Source organism: Salmo salar, chromosome ssa24, assembly GCF_905237065.1.
Source record: "Salmo salar chromosome ssa24, Ssal_v3.1, whole genome shotgun sequence".
NCBI lineage: Eukaryota > Metazoa > Chordata > Actinopteri > Salmoniformes > Salmonidae > Salmo > Salmo salar.
The window spans coordinates 798,160-815,819 of NC_059465.1; the positions used below are offsets into that span (position 1 = coordinate 798,160).

At 42.0% G+C, this 17,660-nt stretch overlaps 1 protein-coding gene across 1 annotated transcript in view; it reads right to left on the reverse strand.

The window, feature by feature from the left end:
* The window catches only part of LOC106584888 (protein FAM189A2-like), a 94,425-nt gene that overhangs the window by 23,687 nt on the left and 53,078 nt on the right, over positions 1–17,660 (reverse strand). The window contains exons 5-7 of the mRNA XM_014170500.2: positions 16,186–16,293; positions 14,882–15,154; positions 7,729–7,807 (exon numbers count right to left, since the gene is read on the reverse strand). Coding sequence (XP_014025975.2) covers positions 7,729–7,807; positions 14,882–15,154; positions 16,186–16,293 — 460 coding nt within the window. The remainder of the gene's footprint in view (positions 1–7,728; positions 7,808–14,881; positions 15,155–16,185; positions 16,294–17,660) is intronic.

Sequence of the window (17,660 nt, forward strand, 5' to 3'; positions counted from 1 at the left end):
ATAATACAGTAGAAAAATAAGTCTATATACAATGTGAGGAAATGAGGTGAGATAAGTGAGGTAAACTGCGTTCATCCACCTCTGGCCTGCTGGCCCCCCTACCTCTGAGGAAGCACAGTTCCCGCTCAGCCCAGTCAAAACTGTTCGCTGCTCTGGCACCCCAATGGTGGAACATGCTCCCTCACGACGCCAGGACAGCGGAGTCAATCACCACCTTCCGGAGACACCTGAAACCCCACCTCTTTAAGGAATACCTAGGATAGGATAAAGTAATCCTTCTAACCCCCCCCTTAAAAGATTTAGATGCACTATTGTAAAGTGGTTGTTCCACTGGATATCATAAGGTGAATGCACCAATTTGTAAGTCGCTCTGGTTAAGAGCGTCTGCTAAATGACTTAAATGTAAATGTATGTAAATGTAAAGGCAAAAAAAGGCCATGGTGGCGAAGTACATACAATATAGCAAGTGAAACACTGGAATGGTAGATTTGCAGTGGAAGAAAGTGGAAATAGAAATAATGGGGTGCAAAGTAAAATAAAAAATAAATACAGTAGGGGAAGAGGTCGTTGTTTGGGCTAAATTATAGATGGGCTTTGTACAGGTGCAGTAATCTGTGAGCTGCTCTGACAGCTGGTGCTTAAAGCTAGTGAGGGAGATAAGTGTTTCCAGTTTCAGAGATTTTTGTAGTTCGTTCCAGTCATTGGCAGCAGAGAACTGGAAGGAGAGGCGGCCGAAGGAGGAATTGGCTTTGGGGGTGACCAGTGAGATATACCTGCTGGAGCGCGTGCTACAGGTGGGTGCTACTATGGTGATCAGCGAGCTGAGATAAGTGGGGACTTTACCTAGCAGGGTCTTGTAGATGACCTGGAGCCAATGGGTTTGGTGACGAGTATGAAGCGAGGGCCAGCCAACGAGAGCATACAGGTCGCAGTGGTGGGTAGTATATGGGGCTTTGATGACAAAACGGATGGCACTGTGATAGACTACATCCAATTTATTGAGTAAGGTATTGGAGGCTATTTTGTAAATGACATCGCCGAAGTCGAGGATCGGTAGAATGGTCAGTTTTACGAGGGTATGTTTGGCAGCATGAGTGAAGGATGCTTTGTTGCGAAATAGGAAGCCAATTCTAGATTTAACTTTGGATTTGAGATGTTTGATGTGAGTCTGGAAGAGTTTACAGTCTAACCAGACACCTAGGTATTTGTAGTTGTCCACATATTCTAAGTCAGAACCGTCCAGAGTAGTGATGCTGGACGGGCGGGCAGGTGCAGGCAGCGATCGGTTGAAGAGCATGCATTTAGTTTTACTTGCATTTAAGAGCAGTTCGAGGCCACGGAAGGAGAGTTGTATGGCATTGAAGCTCGTCTGGAGGGTTGTTAACACAGTGTCCAAAGAAGGGCCAGAAGTATACAGAATGGTGTCGTCTGTGTAGAAGTGGATCAGAGACTCACCAGCAGCAAGAGTGACATCATTGATGTATACAGAGAAGAGAGTCGGGCCAAGAATTGAACCCTGTGGCACCCTCATAGAGACTGCCAGAGGTCCGGACAACAGGCCCTCCGATTTGACACACTGAACTCTATCAGAGAAATAGTTGGTGAACCAGGCGAGGCAATCATTTGAGAAACCAAGACTATTGAGTCTGCCGATGAGGATGTGGTGATTGACAGAGTCGAAAGCCTTGGCCAGGTCAATGAATACGGCTGCACAGTATTGTTTCTTATCGATGGCAGTTAAGATATCGTTTAGGACCTTGAGCGTGGCTGAGGTGCACCCATGACCAGCTCTGAAACCAGATTGCATAGCGGAGAAGGTGCGGTGGGATTCGAAATGGTCGGTAATCTGTTTGTTGACTTGGCTTTCGAAGACCTTAGAAAGGCAGGGTAGGATAGATATAGATCAGTAGCAGTTTGGGTCAAGAGTGTCCCCCCCTTTGAAGAGGGGGATGACCGCAGCTGCTTTCCAATCTTTGGTAATCTCAGACGACACTAAAGAGTGGTTGAAGAGGCTAGTAATAGGGGTTGCCACAATTTCGGCAGATAATTTTAGAAAGAAAGGGTCCAGATTGTCTAGCCCGGCTGATTTGTAGGGGTCCAGATTTTGCAGCTCTTTCAGAACATCAGCTGACTGGATTTGGGAGAAGGAGAAATGGGGAAGGCTTGGGCGAGTTGCTGTGGGGGGTGCAGTGCTGTTGACCGGGGTAGGGGTAGCCAGGTGGAAAGCATGGCCAGAAGTAGAAAAATGCTTCAAATTCTCATTTATAGTGGATTTATCGGTGGTGACAGAGTTTCCTATCCTCAGTGCAGTGGGCAGCTGGGAGGAGGTGCTCTTATTCTCCATGGACTTTACAGTGTCCCAGAACTTTTTTGAGTTTGTGTTGCAGGAAGCAAATTTCTGCTTGAAAAAGCTTGCCTTGGCTTTTCTAACTGCCTGTGTATATTGGTTTCCAACTTCCCTGAAAAGTTTCATATCACGGGGGCTGTTCGATGCTAATGCAGAACGCCACAGGATGTTTTTGTGTTGGTTAAGGGCAGTCAGGTCTGGAGAGAAGCAAGGGCTATATCTGTTCCTGGTTCAAAATTTCTTGAATGGGGCATGCTTATTTAAGATGGTGAGGAAGGTATTTCAAAAAAATAACCAGGCATCTACTGATGGGATGAGGTCAATATCCTTCCAGGATACCCGGGCCAGGTCGATTAGAAAGGCCTGCTCGCTGAAGTGTTTCAGGGAGTGTTTGACAGTGATGAGTGGAGGTCATTTGACCGCTGACCCATTATGGATGAGGGCAATGAGGCAGTGATCGCTGAGATCTTGGTTGAAAACAGCAGAGGTGTATTTAGAGGGCAAGTTGGTTAGGATGATATCTATGAGGGTGCCCGTGTTTACGGCTTTGGGGTGGTACCTGGTAGGTTCATTGATAATTTGTGTGAGATTGAGGGCATCAAGGTTAGATTGTAAGATGGCTGGGGTGTTAAGCATGTCCCAATTTAGGTCACCTAGCAGCACAAGCTCTGAAGATAGATGGGGGGTAATCAGTTCACATATGGTGTCCAGAGCACAGCTGGGAGCAGAGGGGGGTCTATAGCAGGCGGCAACGGTGAGAGACTTGTAAAAACAAGAGAGGTGGATTTTTAAAAGTAGAAGTTCAAAATGTTTGGGTACAGACCTGGATAGTAGGACAGAACTCTGCAGGCTATCTCTGCAGTAGATTGCAACACTGCCCCCTTTGGCTGTTCTATCTTGTCTGAAAATGTTGTAGTTAGGGATAGAGATTTCAAAGTTTTTGGTGGTCTTCCTAAGCCAGGATTCAGACACGGCTAGGACATCCGGGTTGGCAGAGTGTGCTAAAGCAGTGAATAAAACAAACTTAGGGAGGAGGCTTCTAATGTTAACATGCATGCAACCAAGGCTATTACGGTTACAGAAGTCATCAAAAGAGAGCGCCTGGGGAATAGGAGTGTGGAGCAAGGCACTGCAGGTCCTGGATTCACCTCTACATCGCCAGAGGAACAGAGGAGGAGTAGGATAAGGGTACGGCTAAAAACTATGAAAATTGGTCATCTAGGACATCCGGAACAGAGAGTAAAAGGAGCAGGTTTCTGGGGGCGATAAAATAGCATCAAGGTATAATGTACAGACAAAGGTATGGTAGGATGTGAATACAGTGGAGGTAAACCTAAGCATTGAGTGATGATGAGAAAGATATTGTCTCTAGAAACATCATTGAAACCAGGTGATGTCATCGCATGTGTGGGTGGTGGAACTGAAAGGTTGGATAAGGTATAATGAGCAGGGCTAGAGGCTCTACAGTGAAATAAGCCAACAAACACTAACCAGAACAGCAATGGACAAGGCATATTGACATTAAGGAGAGGCATGCTTAGCCGAGTGATCATAAGGGTCCAGTGAGTAGTGAGGTTGGTTGGGGTCACGGCGATTCAGACAGAAGATGGTCTGTTTTTAGCCACCTCGTGCGTTTCCGTCGGTAGATTAGTGGGGTTCCGTGTGGTAGAGGGGACCAATCCAATTGGCAAAATAGTTATAGTTATAGTGGCCCAAGAAAATTAACTAACCGGTGTCTGTATGTAGCCTCGCTACTTCTATAGCTTCACTACTGTATATAGCCTGTCTTTTTACTATTGTTTTATTTCTTTACCTACCTATTGTTCACCAAATACCTTTTTTGCACTATTGGTTAGAGCCTGTAAGTAAGCATTTCACTGTAAGGTCTACACCTGTTGTATTCAGCGCACGTGACAAATAAACTTTTATTTGATTTGATCAAACAACAAGCTCAAGCACCTATAGTTTGCCAAACATTACTGGAACTTTCCATGGGACCGGGTTCTATGGTCAGATGAGACCAAAATAGAGCTTTTTGGAAACAAACACCAGAAGTGGGTTTGGCTTAGACACATGGACAATAAAGACTTTTTTCACAGCCTGATTTGCTCATATTTACTAAGGGTGCCATTATTAGTGGAGGACACTGTATTATTATTAACATACTTTTCCCCATCTTAGCTACTGTTGTATCAATATCTTTTGACCATGACCGTTTACAATCCAGGGTTACACCAAACAGTTTAGTCACCTCAACTTGCTCAATTTCCACATTATTTATTACAAGATTTTGTTGGGGTTTAGGGTTTAGTGAATGCTTTTAGTTTTTGAAATATTTAGTACCAGCTTATTCCTTGCCACCCATTCTGAAACTAACTTCAGCTCTTTGTTAAGTGTTGCAGTCATTTCAGTCGCTGTAGTAGCTGACGTGTATAGTGTGGAGTCATCTGCATACATAGACACACTGGCCTTACTCGTTAGTAAAGTTTTTCTTTATTTTAAGTAAGTGGCCTAGACACCTGCCCTGAGGAATTCATGATTCTACCTGGATTATGTTGGAGGCGCTTCCATTAAAGAACACCCTCTGTGTTCAGTTAAGACAGGTAATTCTCTATTCACAATATAGCAGGGGGTGTAAAGCCATAACACATACATTTTTCCAGCAGCAGACTAATGATCGTTAATGTCAAAAGCCACACTGAAGTCTAACAAAACAGCCCCCACAATCTTATTATCAATTTCTCTCAGCCAATCAGTCATTTATGTAAGTGCTGTGCTTGTTGATTGTCCTTCCCTACAAGCATGCTGAAAGTCTGTTGTCAATTTGCATTGAATCTGGTCAAACACAATGTTTTCTAAAAGTTGGTAACAGGCTGATTGGTCAGCTATTTGAGCTAGAAAGGGGGCTTTACTATTCTTAGGTAGCAGAATTACTTTTGCTTCCCTCCAGGGCTTAAATTGACATGGCAAATAGGAGTGGCAATATCGTCCACTATTATACTCAGTAATTTTCCATACAAGTGGTCAAACCCCGGTGGCTTGTCATTGTTGATGGATAACACTACTTTTTTCACCTCTTCCACACTTACTTTACGGAATTCTAAATTACAATGGTGGTCTTTCATAATATTTTTATTCAATGTTAATGTGTCGGGATCCTTCTCTTGCATGGCACTCGCTGCAGACTGTGGGACATCCACGGCCATCTCATCTCTTCTTACTCCTTCAGCTATTTTCACTGCCTCTACATAGGAGACCTGCTGGTAATATTTAAGTATATGTTCATATAAGGCTTAAACATATATTTATATACCTGTAATTTACATATAATTAAATACATGTACATACAACCTCTTATGGACAGGCGTTCCGCTAGCGCCTCACCAATATTCAATGGTAGCGCCTGGCGCGAAATACGAAAAACCTTAAAAATGCTATAATTTCAATTTCTAAACATATTACTATTTTACACCATTTGAAAGATAAGACTCTCCTTTATCTAACCACATTGTCCGATTTCAAAAGGCTTTACAGCGAAAGCAAAACATTAGATTATGTCAGGAGAGTACCCAGCCAGAAATAATCACACAGCCATTTTTCAAGCTAGCATATATGTCACAAAAACCAAAACCACAGCTAAATGCAGCACTAACCTTTGATGATCTTCATCAGATGACACTCCTAGGACATTATGTTATACAATACATGCATGTTTTGTTCAATCAAGTTCATATTTATATCAAAAACCAGCTTTTTTGACATTAGCATGTTTTGTTCAGAACTACCATACCCACCGAAAACTTCCGGTGAATTTACTAAATTACTCACGATAAACGTTGACCAAAAACATAACAATTGTTTTAAGAATTATAGATACAGAACTCCTTTATGCAATCGCGGTGTCAGATTTTAAAATAGCTTTTCGGTGAAAGCACATTTTGCAATATTCTGAGTACATAGCCCGGCCATCACGGCTAGCTATTTTGACACCCACCAAGTTTGGCACTCACCAAAGTCAGATTTACTATAAGAAAAATTGGATTACCTTTGCTGTTCTTTGTCAGAATGCACTCCCAGGACTTCTACTTCAACAACAAATGTTGTTTTGGTTCCAAATAATCCATAGTTATATCCAAATAGCTCCGTTTTGTTCGTGCGTTCAAGTCACTATCCGAACGGTGACGCGCCGGCGCTTTTCGTGACAAAAAATGTCAAAATATTCCATTACCGTACTTCGAAGCATGTCAAACGCTGTTTAAAATCAATTTTTATGCGATTTTTCTCGTAAAATAGCGATAATATTCCAACCGGGCGACGACGTATTCGTTCAAACACTGAAAGAAAAAAATGGAGTCGTCTCGTGCACGAGCGCCTCAGTGTCATTGTTCCCAGAAGGACCACTCACCCTGCAGAGCTATCATTCCACTTTCTGGCGCCTTCCTAGAGCCAATGAAAGCCTTAGAAAATGTCACGTATTTTCGATAGAGAGGCTATAATCTTCTCAGGTTTTGGCCTGCCATATGAGTTCTGTTATACTCAGACACCATTCAAACAGTTTTAGAAACTTTAGTGTTTTCTATTCAAATCTACTAATTATATGCATATTCTAGTTTCTGGGCAGGAGTAGTAACCAGATTAAATCGGGTACGGTTTTTATCGGGCCGTGAAAATACTGCCCCCTATCCCAAACAGGTTAAAATATCTGTCAATATAATTTTTCCATACGGGCCACGTTGTCAATGGTGTGCTTACTGGGAGCGGAGTCAGGTGCAGGAGAGCAGAGAGTTGTGAACAGGCGCACACTTTATTTAGGCAGGAGAAACCAACAGACGGACGCCACTGCGTCGAAACCTCCATCCAATATGCCCAAGTGCAAAAACGCGCAAACAGTCACAATAATAAAGTACAAACAAATAAACATACCTCGTGATATAAAACAAGGAATAAACGCACACCAGAAATAGCACGTCAAAATGACACGAAACAATTACACACAAAGACATGAGGGGGAACAGAGGAATACATTCATGTAGTGTGATTGGGGAATGAAAACCAGGTGTGCAGGGAACAAGACAAAACAAATGAATAAATGAAAAATGGAGCGGCGATGGCTAGAAAGCCGGTGACGTCGACCGCCGAACGAACAAGGAGAGGAGCCGACTTCGGCGGAAGTCGTGACACGTTGTCCTATGAATTTTAATATCTAATAAAATGTCTTACATTGTGGTTGTGTTTTGGTGTGTTCAGACCTGTGACGCCAGACCATACCGGTTTATGCACTACGCTACACTACTCTGCCCAACCCAGTACTTGTTCCACCTCTTCTCTCAAGCTTTATTACAGTATGCCGGTCCATCAATCCATCCATCCTTGTGTCTTACCTCTAATTGAAGTACCCGCCTCTGAGCTGTTATTCAACTCTTCTGTGAGATCCGTCACGGGAATCTGAATCTCTGTCTCCTGAAGATAACATAGTCATTCGATATTATACTGTAACTGGAGATTGGGAGACATTAATAAACCACACAGTTATGAAGCAAACAATGAAAGTCATTATCCAGGGTTGGGGTCAATTCCGAATTGAGTTGTGAATTGCCATTTAATTTCAATTCAATTCTTGAATATGAATTGTCCACACTCCACAGGAAGCAGAATTAATAGAATTTGAATTAAAGGAAGTAGAATTTAATTCATTGAATTAATTCAGACTCAAATGCCTTATTTATTCTACACATCCAGAGGGACTTACAGTAGTGAATGCATACATTTCTTGCATTGTTTTCTTTGTACTGGCCCCCCGTGGGAATCGAACCTACAACCCTGGCGTTGCACACACCATGCTCTACCAACTGAGCCACAGGGAAGACCATTTTCCCTAGTGTATTTATTCCTGTGTTTCCTGTCTCTCTGTGCCAGTTCGTCTTGTATGTTTCTCAGTCAACCAGCGGTTTTCCGTTCGCCTGCTTTTTGCATTCTCCTTTTTCTAGTCCTCCCGGTTTTGACCCTTGCCTGTTGGGTCTCACCTTGTGCCTTGATACATCACCATAGAAATGTTTATTTTGACATCACGTATGGTTACCAATACCATGTAGCATAAGGTTGTAACATTTTTGGGAATGCATTCTGGGAAACATTTCTAATGCATTCTGGGAAATGCATTCTGATATATAACAAATATTAACTATGAATTATAATAGACAACCTACAAACGTGTTAGAATATATATATATATATATATATATATTTTTTAGGAGAATGAGTTTTAGAAATAAAAAACACGTTCTCCTAAATCAATTTTCGAGAATTATAGTGGCCTGGAAATATTCTAACATGTTGTGGGTTGTCTATAATAATCCATAGTTCCCTTAATGTTTTTAAATATCAAAATACATTTCCCAGAATTCATTATGTCAAACACTGCAGTAGGGAAGGGAACAATGTAATATCATGACAAAGAAAAAATGCAATTATAGTGTCTCCAGAAAATATTCAATATTGACTTTTTCCACATTTTATTGTTACAGCCTGAATGTAATATCCCATGTCAAAGTAGAAATATAATAATTTATTTTTTAAACATTTTTACAAAAAAAAAAATGAAATGCTGAAATGTCTTGAGTAGGGTTGTTGCGGTGACCGTATTACCACCAAACCAGCGGTCACAAGTCATGAAGGCAGTCAAATTCCACATGACCGTTTAGTCACCGTAATTAGGATTCTCCAAGCTCTGATGCTGCTGCTGGTCATTAGTAGCCTACCAAACTTGCTAACTGCCTTGTACTCAGCATTCTATTGTCCCTCTAATCACTCTGACATCTATGCAAATGTTTTTGAAAATCTAATCAAACACTTCATGAGAGCCCATGAGCTCATGTTGCGCAACATTTATATAGGCTATGCAATCGCGGGAGAAAACAGACTGATGGTGGCTAATAAAAAGAGGAGGATCCCATCAGCGTTCTATAGGCTAGGCCTACTATATTTATTTCTCAACTTTCCTAATATTAAGCATATTGCTTATATTTACAACAGGAGTATAGCCTATTTGGCTGGCATGAAAATAAACCACGGGGAAAAGCATCTTCCATTCGCTATTTACAGTTGAAGTCAGAAGTTTTCATACACCTTAGCCAGATACATTTAAACTCAGTTCTTCACAATTCCTGACATTTAATCATAGTAAAAGTTCCCTGTCTTAGGTCAGTTAGGATCACCACTTTATTTTAAGAATGTGAAACGTCAGAATAATAGTAGAGAGAATGATTTATTTCAGCTTTTATTTCTTTCATGACATTCCCAGTGGGTCAGAAGTTTATATACACTCACTTAGTATTTGGTAGCATTGCCTTTAAATTGTTTAACTTGCGTCAAACGTTTCAGGTAGCCTTCCACAAGCTTCCCACAATAAGTTGGGCGAATTTTGGCCCATTTCTCCTGACAGAGCTGGTGTAACTGAGTCAGGTTTGTAGGCCTCCTTACTCGCACATGCTTTTTCAGATTTACCCACAAATGTTCTATAGGACTGAGGTCAGGGCTTTGTGATGGCCACTCCAACACCTTGCCTGTGTTGTCCATAAGCCATTTTGTCACAACTTTGGAAGTATGCTTGGGGTCATTGTCCATTTGGAAGACCCATTTGTGACCAAGCTTTAACTTCCTGACTGATGTCTGTAGATGTTGCTTCAATATATCCACATAATTTTGCTTCCTCATGATGCCATCTATTTTGTGAAGTGCACCAGCCCCTCCGGCAGCAAAGCACCCCCACAACATGATGCTGCCACCCCTGTGCTTCATGGTTGGGATGGTGTTCTTTTTATTCAGCTTTGTTCAATTGTATTCTTCATACTATAAAATAATATCAAATAATGCCACGGAATTATAAGCAAATCTTGTCTGCTAAATGAACTAGTGTAGCCCACAGCCATTTGGCATAGCCACATTAGGAACTAACATAAGGACAACTCAGCAATTATTTTCTTCTGAAATAGACTACATTTTCTTCGTATTATGCTTCTATAGACCTGTCTAAAATAAATAATGGATTTATTGTGATGGTTTAGGCTACATTACATGGATTTATTAGACTAAAATGGCTTGTAGGCTACAGTGGGGGAAAAAAGTATTTGATCCCCTGCTGATTTTGTACGTTTGCCCACTGATAAAGAAAGGATCAGTCTATAATTTTAATGGTAGGTTTATTTGAACAGTGAGAGACAGAATAACAACAAAAATATCACATTTACATTTACATTTAAGACTTTTAGCAGACGCTCTTATCCAGAGCGACTTACAAATTGGTGCATTCACCTTATAATATCCAGTGGAACAACCACTTTACAATAGTGCATCTAAATCGTTTAAGGGGGGGGGTTAGAAGGATTACTTAATCCTATCCCAGGTAGTCCTTAAAGAGGTGGGGTTTCAGGTGTCTCCGGAAGGTGGTGATTGACTCCGCTGTCCTGGCGTCGTGAGGGAGCTTGTTCCACCATTGGGGTGCCAGAGCAGCGAACAGTTTTGACTGGGCTGAGCGGGAACTGTGCTTCCTCAGAGGTAGGGAGGCGAGCAGGCCAGAGGTGGATGAATGCAGTGCCCTTGTTTGGGTGTAGGGCCTGATCAGAGCCTGAAGGTACGGAGGTGCCGTTCCCCTCACAGCTCCGTAGGCAAGCACCATGGTCTTGTAGCGGATGCGAGCTTCAACTGGAAGCCAGTGGAGAGAGCGGAGGAGCGGGGTGACGTGAGAGAACTTGGGAAGGTTGAACACCAGACGGGCTGCGGCGTTCTGGATGAGTTGTAGGGGTTTAGTGGCACAGGCAGGGAGCCCAGCCAACAGCGAGTTGCAGTAATCCAGGCGGGAGATGACAAGTGCCTGGATTAGGACCTGCGCCGCTTCCTGTGTGAGGCAGGGTCGTACTCTGCGAATGTTGTAGAGCATGAACCTACAGGATCGGGTCACCACCTTGATGTTAGTGGAGAACGACAGGGTGTTGTCCAGGGTCACGCCAAGGCTCTTAGCACTCTGGGAGGAGGACACAAGGGAGTTGTCAACCGTGATGGCAAGATCATGGAACGGGCAGTCCTTCCCCGGGAGGAAGAGCAGCTCCGTCTTGCCGAGGTTCAGCTTGAGGTGGTGATCCGTCATCCACACTGATATGTCTGCCAGACATGCAGAGATGCGATTCGCCACCTGGTTGTCAGAAGGGGGAAAGGAGAAGATTAATTGTGTGTCGTCTGCATAGCAATGATAGGAGAGACCATATGAGGATATGACAGAGCCAAGTGACTTGGTGTATAGCGAGAATAGGAGAGGGCCTAGAACAGAGCCCTGGGGGACACCAGTGGTGAGAGCACGTGGTGCGGAGACAGATTCTCGCCACGCCACCTGGTAGGAGCGACCTGTCAGGTAGGACGCAATCCAAGCGTGGGCCGCGCCGGAGATGCCCAGCTCGGAGAGGGTGGAGAGGAGGATCTGATGGTTCACAATATCCAGAAAAACGCATGTCAAAAATGTTATAAATTGATTTGCATTTTAATGAGGGAAATAAGTATTTGACCCCTCTGCAAAACATGACTTAGTACTTGGTGGCAAAACCCTTGTTGGCAATCACAGAGGTCAGACGTTTCTTGTAGTTGGCCACCAGGTTTGCACACATCTCAGGAGGGATTTTGTCCCACTCCTCTTTGCAGATCTTCTCCAAGTCATTAAGGTTTCGAGGTTGACGTTTGGCAACTCGAACCTTCAGCTCCCTCCACAGATTTTCTATGGGATTAAGGTCTGGAGACTGGCTAGGCCCCTCCAGGACCTTAATGTGCTTCTTGTTGAGGCACTCCTTTGTTGCCTTGGCCGTGTGTTCAAATAAACCTACCATTAAAATTATAGACTGATCATTTCTTTGTAAGTGGGCAAACGTACAAAATCAACAGGGGATCAAATACTTTCCCCCCCCCCACTGTATGTGTGGAAGCCAGGAGATGATAAATGTGTTTATGTTAATTATTGGTCAATTACCGTGAGACCGACAGTTATTTGTTTGACAATCACCGGCTGATGGAATTTCGTGACCGCCACAGCCGTAGTCTTGAGTCAATAAGTATTCAACCCCTGTGTTATGACAAGCTTAAATAAGTTCAGGAGTAAAAATTTGTTTAACAAGCCACATAATAAGTTGCATGGACTCACTCTGTGTGTAATAGTGTTTAACATGATTTTTGAATGACTACCTCATCGCAGTACCCCACACATACAATAATCTGTAAGGTCCCTCAGTCGAGCACTGAATTTCAAACACAGATTCAACCACAAAGACCAGGGAGGTTTTCCAATGCCTCGCAAAGAAGACACCTATTGGTTGACTCAAGGGTGTGAAAACTTACAGTACCAGTCAAAAGTTTGGACACACCTACTCATTCAAAACTAGTTAAATAGATTTTTTATGACAAAGTGTAAACATGTTTTTAGACATTTTAGTAAATTTATTTAAACTAAAATACAGATATCTGATTTACATACAGTACCAGTCAAAAGGTTGGACACACATACTCATTCAAGGGTTTTTCTTTATTTTTTACAAATTTCTACATTGTAGAATAATAGTGAAGACATCAAAAGTATGAAATAACACATACAGAATCATGTAGTAATCAAACAAGTGATAAACAAATCAAAATATATTTGATATTTGATATTCTTCAAAGTAGCCACCCTTATCACAACCGGCTGTGATTGGGAGTCCCATAGGGCGGCGCACAATTGGCCCAGTGTCGTCTGGGTTTGGCCGGTGTAGGCCGTCATTGTAAATAAGAATTTGTTCTTAACTGACTTGCCTAGTTAAATAAAGGTAAAAAATAAATTAAAAAAATTTGATGACAGCTTCGCACACTCTTGGCATTCTCTCAACCAGATCATTAGGTAGTCACCTGGAATGTGTGTGTTTCCTTCTTAATTCATTTGAGCCAATCAGTTGTGTTGTGACATGGTAGGGGTGATATACAGAAGATAGCCCTATTTGGTAAAAGACCAAGTCCATATTATGGACAGCTCAAATAAGCAAAGAGAAATGACAGTCCATTATGTCAGTCAATCCGGAAAATATCAAAAACTTTGAAAGTTTCTTCAAGTGCAGTTGCAAAAACTATCAAGAGGTAATGATTAAACTGGCTCTCATGACGACCGCCACAGGAAAGGAAGACCCAGAGTTACCGCTGCTGCAGAGGATAAGTTCATTAGAGTTACCAGCCTCAGAAATTGCAGCCCAAATAAATGCTTCACAGAGTTCAAGTAACAGACACATCTCAACATCAACTATTTAGAGGAGACAGCGTGTGAATCAGGCCTTCATGGTCCAATTGCTGCAGAGAAACCACTACTGAAGGACACCAATAAGAAGAAGAGACTTGCTTGGGCCAAAAAACACGAGCAATGGACATTAGACTGGTGGAAATCTGTCCTTTGGTCTGATGAGTCCACATCTGAGATTTTTGGTTCCAACCGCTGTTAGTTTGTGAGACGCAGAGTAGGTGAACAGATGATCTCTGCATGTGTGGTTCCCACCCTGAAGCATGGAGAAAGAGGTGATGGTGTGGGGGTGCTTTGCTGGTGACACTGTCAGTGATTTATTTAGAATTCAAGGCACACTTAACCAGCATGGCTGCCACAGCATTCTGCAGCAAATACGCCATCCCATCTGGTTTGTGCTTAGTGGGGCAAGCATTTGTTTTTCAACAGGACAATGACCGAACACACCTCCAGGCTGTGTAAGGGCTATTTGACCAAGGAGAGTGATGGAGTGCTGCATCAGATGACCTGGCCTGGTTACTACATGATTCCATATGTGTTATTTCATAGTTTGTATGTCTTCAATATTATTCTACAATGTAGAAAATAGTAAAAATAAAGAAAAACCCTTGAATGAGCAGGTGTGTACAAACTATTGACTGATAATGTATGTCAATTCAATCTGTATTTTAGTTTCAATAAATTTGCTAAAACTTTTCACTTTGTCATAAAAAAATCTATTTAACTCATTTTGAATTCAGGCTGTAACAAAATGTGGAATAATTCCAAACTAATATTTTAAATAGTATGTGTATTCTTTGCATTAATATGTTGCATATCCTTTTGATAAAATATTTGTCAAATGAACCAAACTTTCATGCTCCATGGTTTAAATTGGTTTGAATTCAATTCTAATTCCTTCAATTAAAATTCTGGTTCTTGTGGGGTGTGGCCAATTCAATTTAAGTGCATTGTTTGAATTGAATTCAGAAATTCCAAATTGACTCCAACCCTGCAACTATCAATACAAAGCATTTACAACTCTCAAAGGTATCACATTGCTGCATTACTTGATTTGAAGTTACTGAGTAACTTGTTGGAATACAACTTGGAGCATGCTGACTGGATGGGGGCCAGCCATTCCAATTGTTTTTCACTAAACTATGCTAATGTTAAGCTGTAACTAAATGACTATCTAAATCCATAGTCTACTTTCAAGGTATCCATAAAATGATATAAATGTAATCTGCTGTATGTACCTGTGTTACAGTGGCCAGGGCGGAGCCTCCAGTAACAGCTTCGTAGGGAGGGGGTGGGTCTAAAGGACAGAACACCTCTACTCCTTTAATCCTGGTACCATAGATATGAGGTAGTGGTATCACACTGTCCCCAAACATCCTGCGAGCCAGCCGTGGTGTGTAGGAGTAGAATGTTGAAAAGTAGGAGGGGGGAGGGGCAGGGGGGACAAAGTCATCCGGGTCAGGGATAATAGTTGGCTCCTCCACCTCCTCTGCAATTGGCCTGGGATCATCCTATTAAGGGGGGGGGAGATAAGCCCCTTATTGAGATGCACCTGTAGTGTTGACAAATGAAAAAAACATTGGTCTATGTGGAGCAGAGTATGTGAGCGGAGCGGAGCTGGAGCGGAGCGAGGAGCAGTATGCCCAATTTGACAGGAGCACAGAGCGAGATTCCCAAAGGCTGGAGCATCAGACTTCGCTCCAGTAGCACTCCAGTAGCGCTCACTTCACGAGCTCAGGGCATGCCTGGCCCAGCATGTATTTGTAGTCTACTTCTGTGCTGCTATACCCTCTTGCTTTAGCTACTGTCATGGAGTTCGATAAATATTTTCACAAAGAATTTTATAAAACACACAGGTGCAAAATCAAGGTGATTTACAAAGATGAGGACCAATAGCAAGAGAGGGAGTGCAGTGATGTAGTGTCCACAACTAAAGAATCATTGTGGAATCTCAAAATACACATATGCCAAAAGCATGATGGTGTACTTACTATGTGAACATGCTAAAAGAAAGGAACGAGGTGGGTAGATAACTAAGTGTGACATTGTAGCAAAGTATTTATAAACAAAAAATCTGATCATCCGACAATATGCTGTTAAATATGACACGTAGCCTATTTGAAATTATGAGCGCTTCTTACCTTTTCATGTTTAAATAAAATACTTTTCATTCAAATCACTTGGTTTGGTTTCAATACTTCCAAACCAAATGCTAGGTCCAGGTAGTCACAAAAATAGATGGAAAGGGATACCCGCCAAATGGGTGTCGGTTAAATTGTGATTTTAATGAATGGAGTGAATTCAGAGCTGCAGTTTTTTTTGCTGTGAGTGCGGTGCGGTTGGAAAGGCTGTGGAGAACTGGAGCGGTGCACAAGTACAGCATGAGCGGAATTTCCAACCACTCAACTCTGCTCACACACTCTGATATGGAGATTCTTCTGCTATGTGATTGGACGTGGTGCAGATTCTAACCTACATGAATGCAGCTGGGGGTTCTCAGGCCCTGTGAATGGTTGTGATAGGGTACATGGGGTAGTCTTACCATACATGGTCTTCTGGTGGTGAAGACCTGTAGGTATCGGAGGGCAGCAGCCACCAGACACACTGCAGTGGTCAGAGCATTCAGAGCACATAGCGCAAACAGAACCTTCTGGAAACACGGACAGACGAGAAACAGTTTGGGTTAAACCACCCCACAAACACCAATAACCATCTTAACTTGCTATATGGTTAAATGTTACCATAACAACCATAGAGTTGTATACAGGGCTCTAGTGCCCAAAAGCCCGTTTTAGCATGAGCGGTGCTTTTGAGCACTTTCGCCATTTTTAACCTTTTCACACATGAGTTCCAAATATCTCTAATGGTCGCCCCAACATGAGTTATTTTATGCACGTGATGTCAGAATGCACTCACTGTTCCAAAATGTGAATGTTACACAACAGGACAGTTAACATGTGCTGCCTGCTAATTATCTATGTTTCAACTTGTCAATTTCAAATTATTTTCTAACAACTTTTAGTTTCTAACAACAGCTTTAATTGACGTGTGTTTCACCTCCTCATTAATTCACATAGAAGTAGCCCATTTCAGCGTTGCGGACATTTTATGTTTGAGGCTTTACTGAGCCGGACAAACTTTTCTCTTCGAGGAGAGCCCTCACACTTCACCAATGTTTCCGCAGATCAAGTATGCAGACATTTGTGCAGTCTTACACAAATTGGCACATTTTAAGACTGGCTGGCGCTGGCATTGCCTTCCTTGTTTTTTTCCTTACAAATAATACATTTGGACATATGTGCGTTCCTATCAAAGCAAGCGCCTTATTTTCTGTATGTCGTTTCTACCTTAGCATACAGTATGTGTGTGTGTGTGTATATATATATATGGAGCATAATGTATTTACAGTTTTATTCACGTTTTCAAGTACTGGTGACAAATAATGCATTCCGATTATTGCATAGATTATAATGGATGTGTGTAAAATACTTTTTTGAAGGTTGTACTGATTATAATGAGCTAATGCTAAGCTATTTGCCAGCTATGTGTGATGTTATGTTTGTTGACATTATACAATGCATTCTGGGTGTCACAGAAACATCTGTCAGACCAAATATTTTCTAATGAGGTGAAGGGTAAACTTCCGGAAGTGAATGAAGGGAATTGAATGATCATAGACGACACACCCCTTTCAACATGCATACTGCAAACAGACCAAACTCATCTTGTCTCCTCTTATTATCTTTGGCTGACGCGTAAAAACTAACATGGCGGCGTGCACAAACTACCCCTCGTCGGATTACTTTCAATTTCTAGAAGTGTTTTACTCAATTATTTCGATCAATGGTGAGCTCACCCATGATGTGATGAAATATAAATAGTAATTGCTATTAGCTAATTCATATTGTGGATTCTGTCAGCCGAGAGTTATCTAAATATGACCGCTTGTGTAAGGTTTATCTTTCCTCAGTTAGTGCTAGGACTAACGTAGCCTACATTTTCCAGTTTCGTTACTTC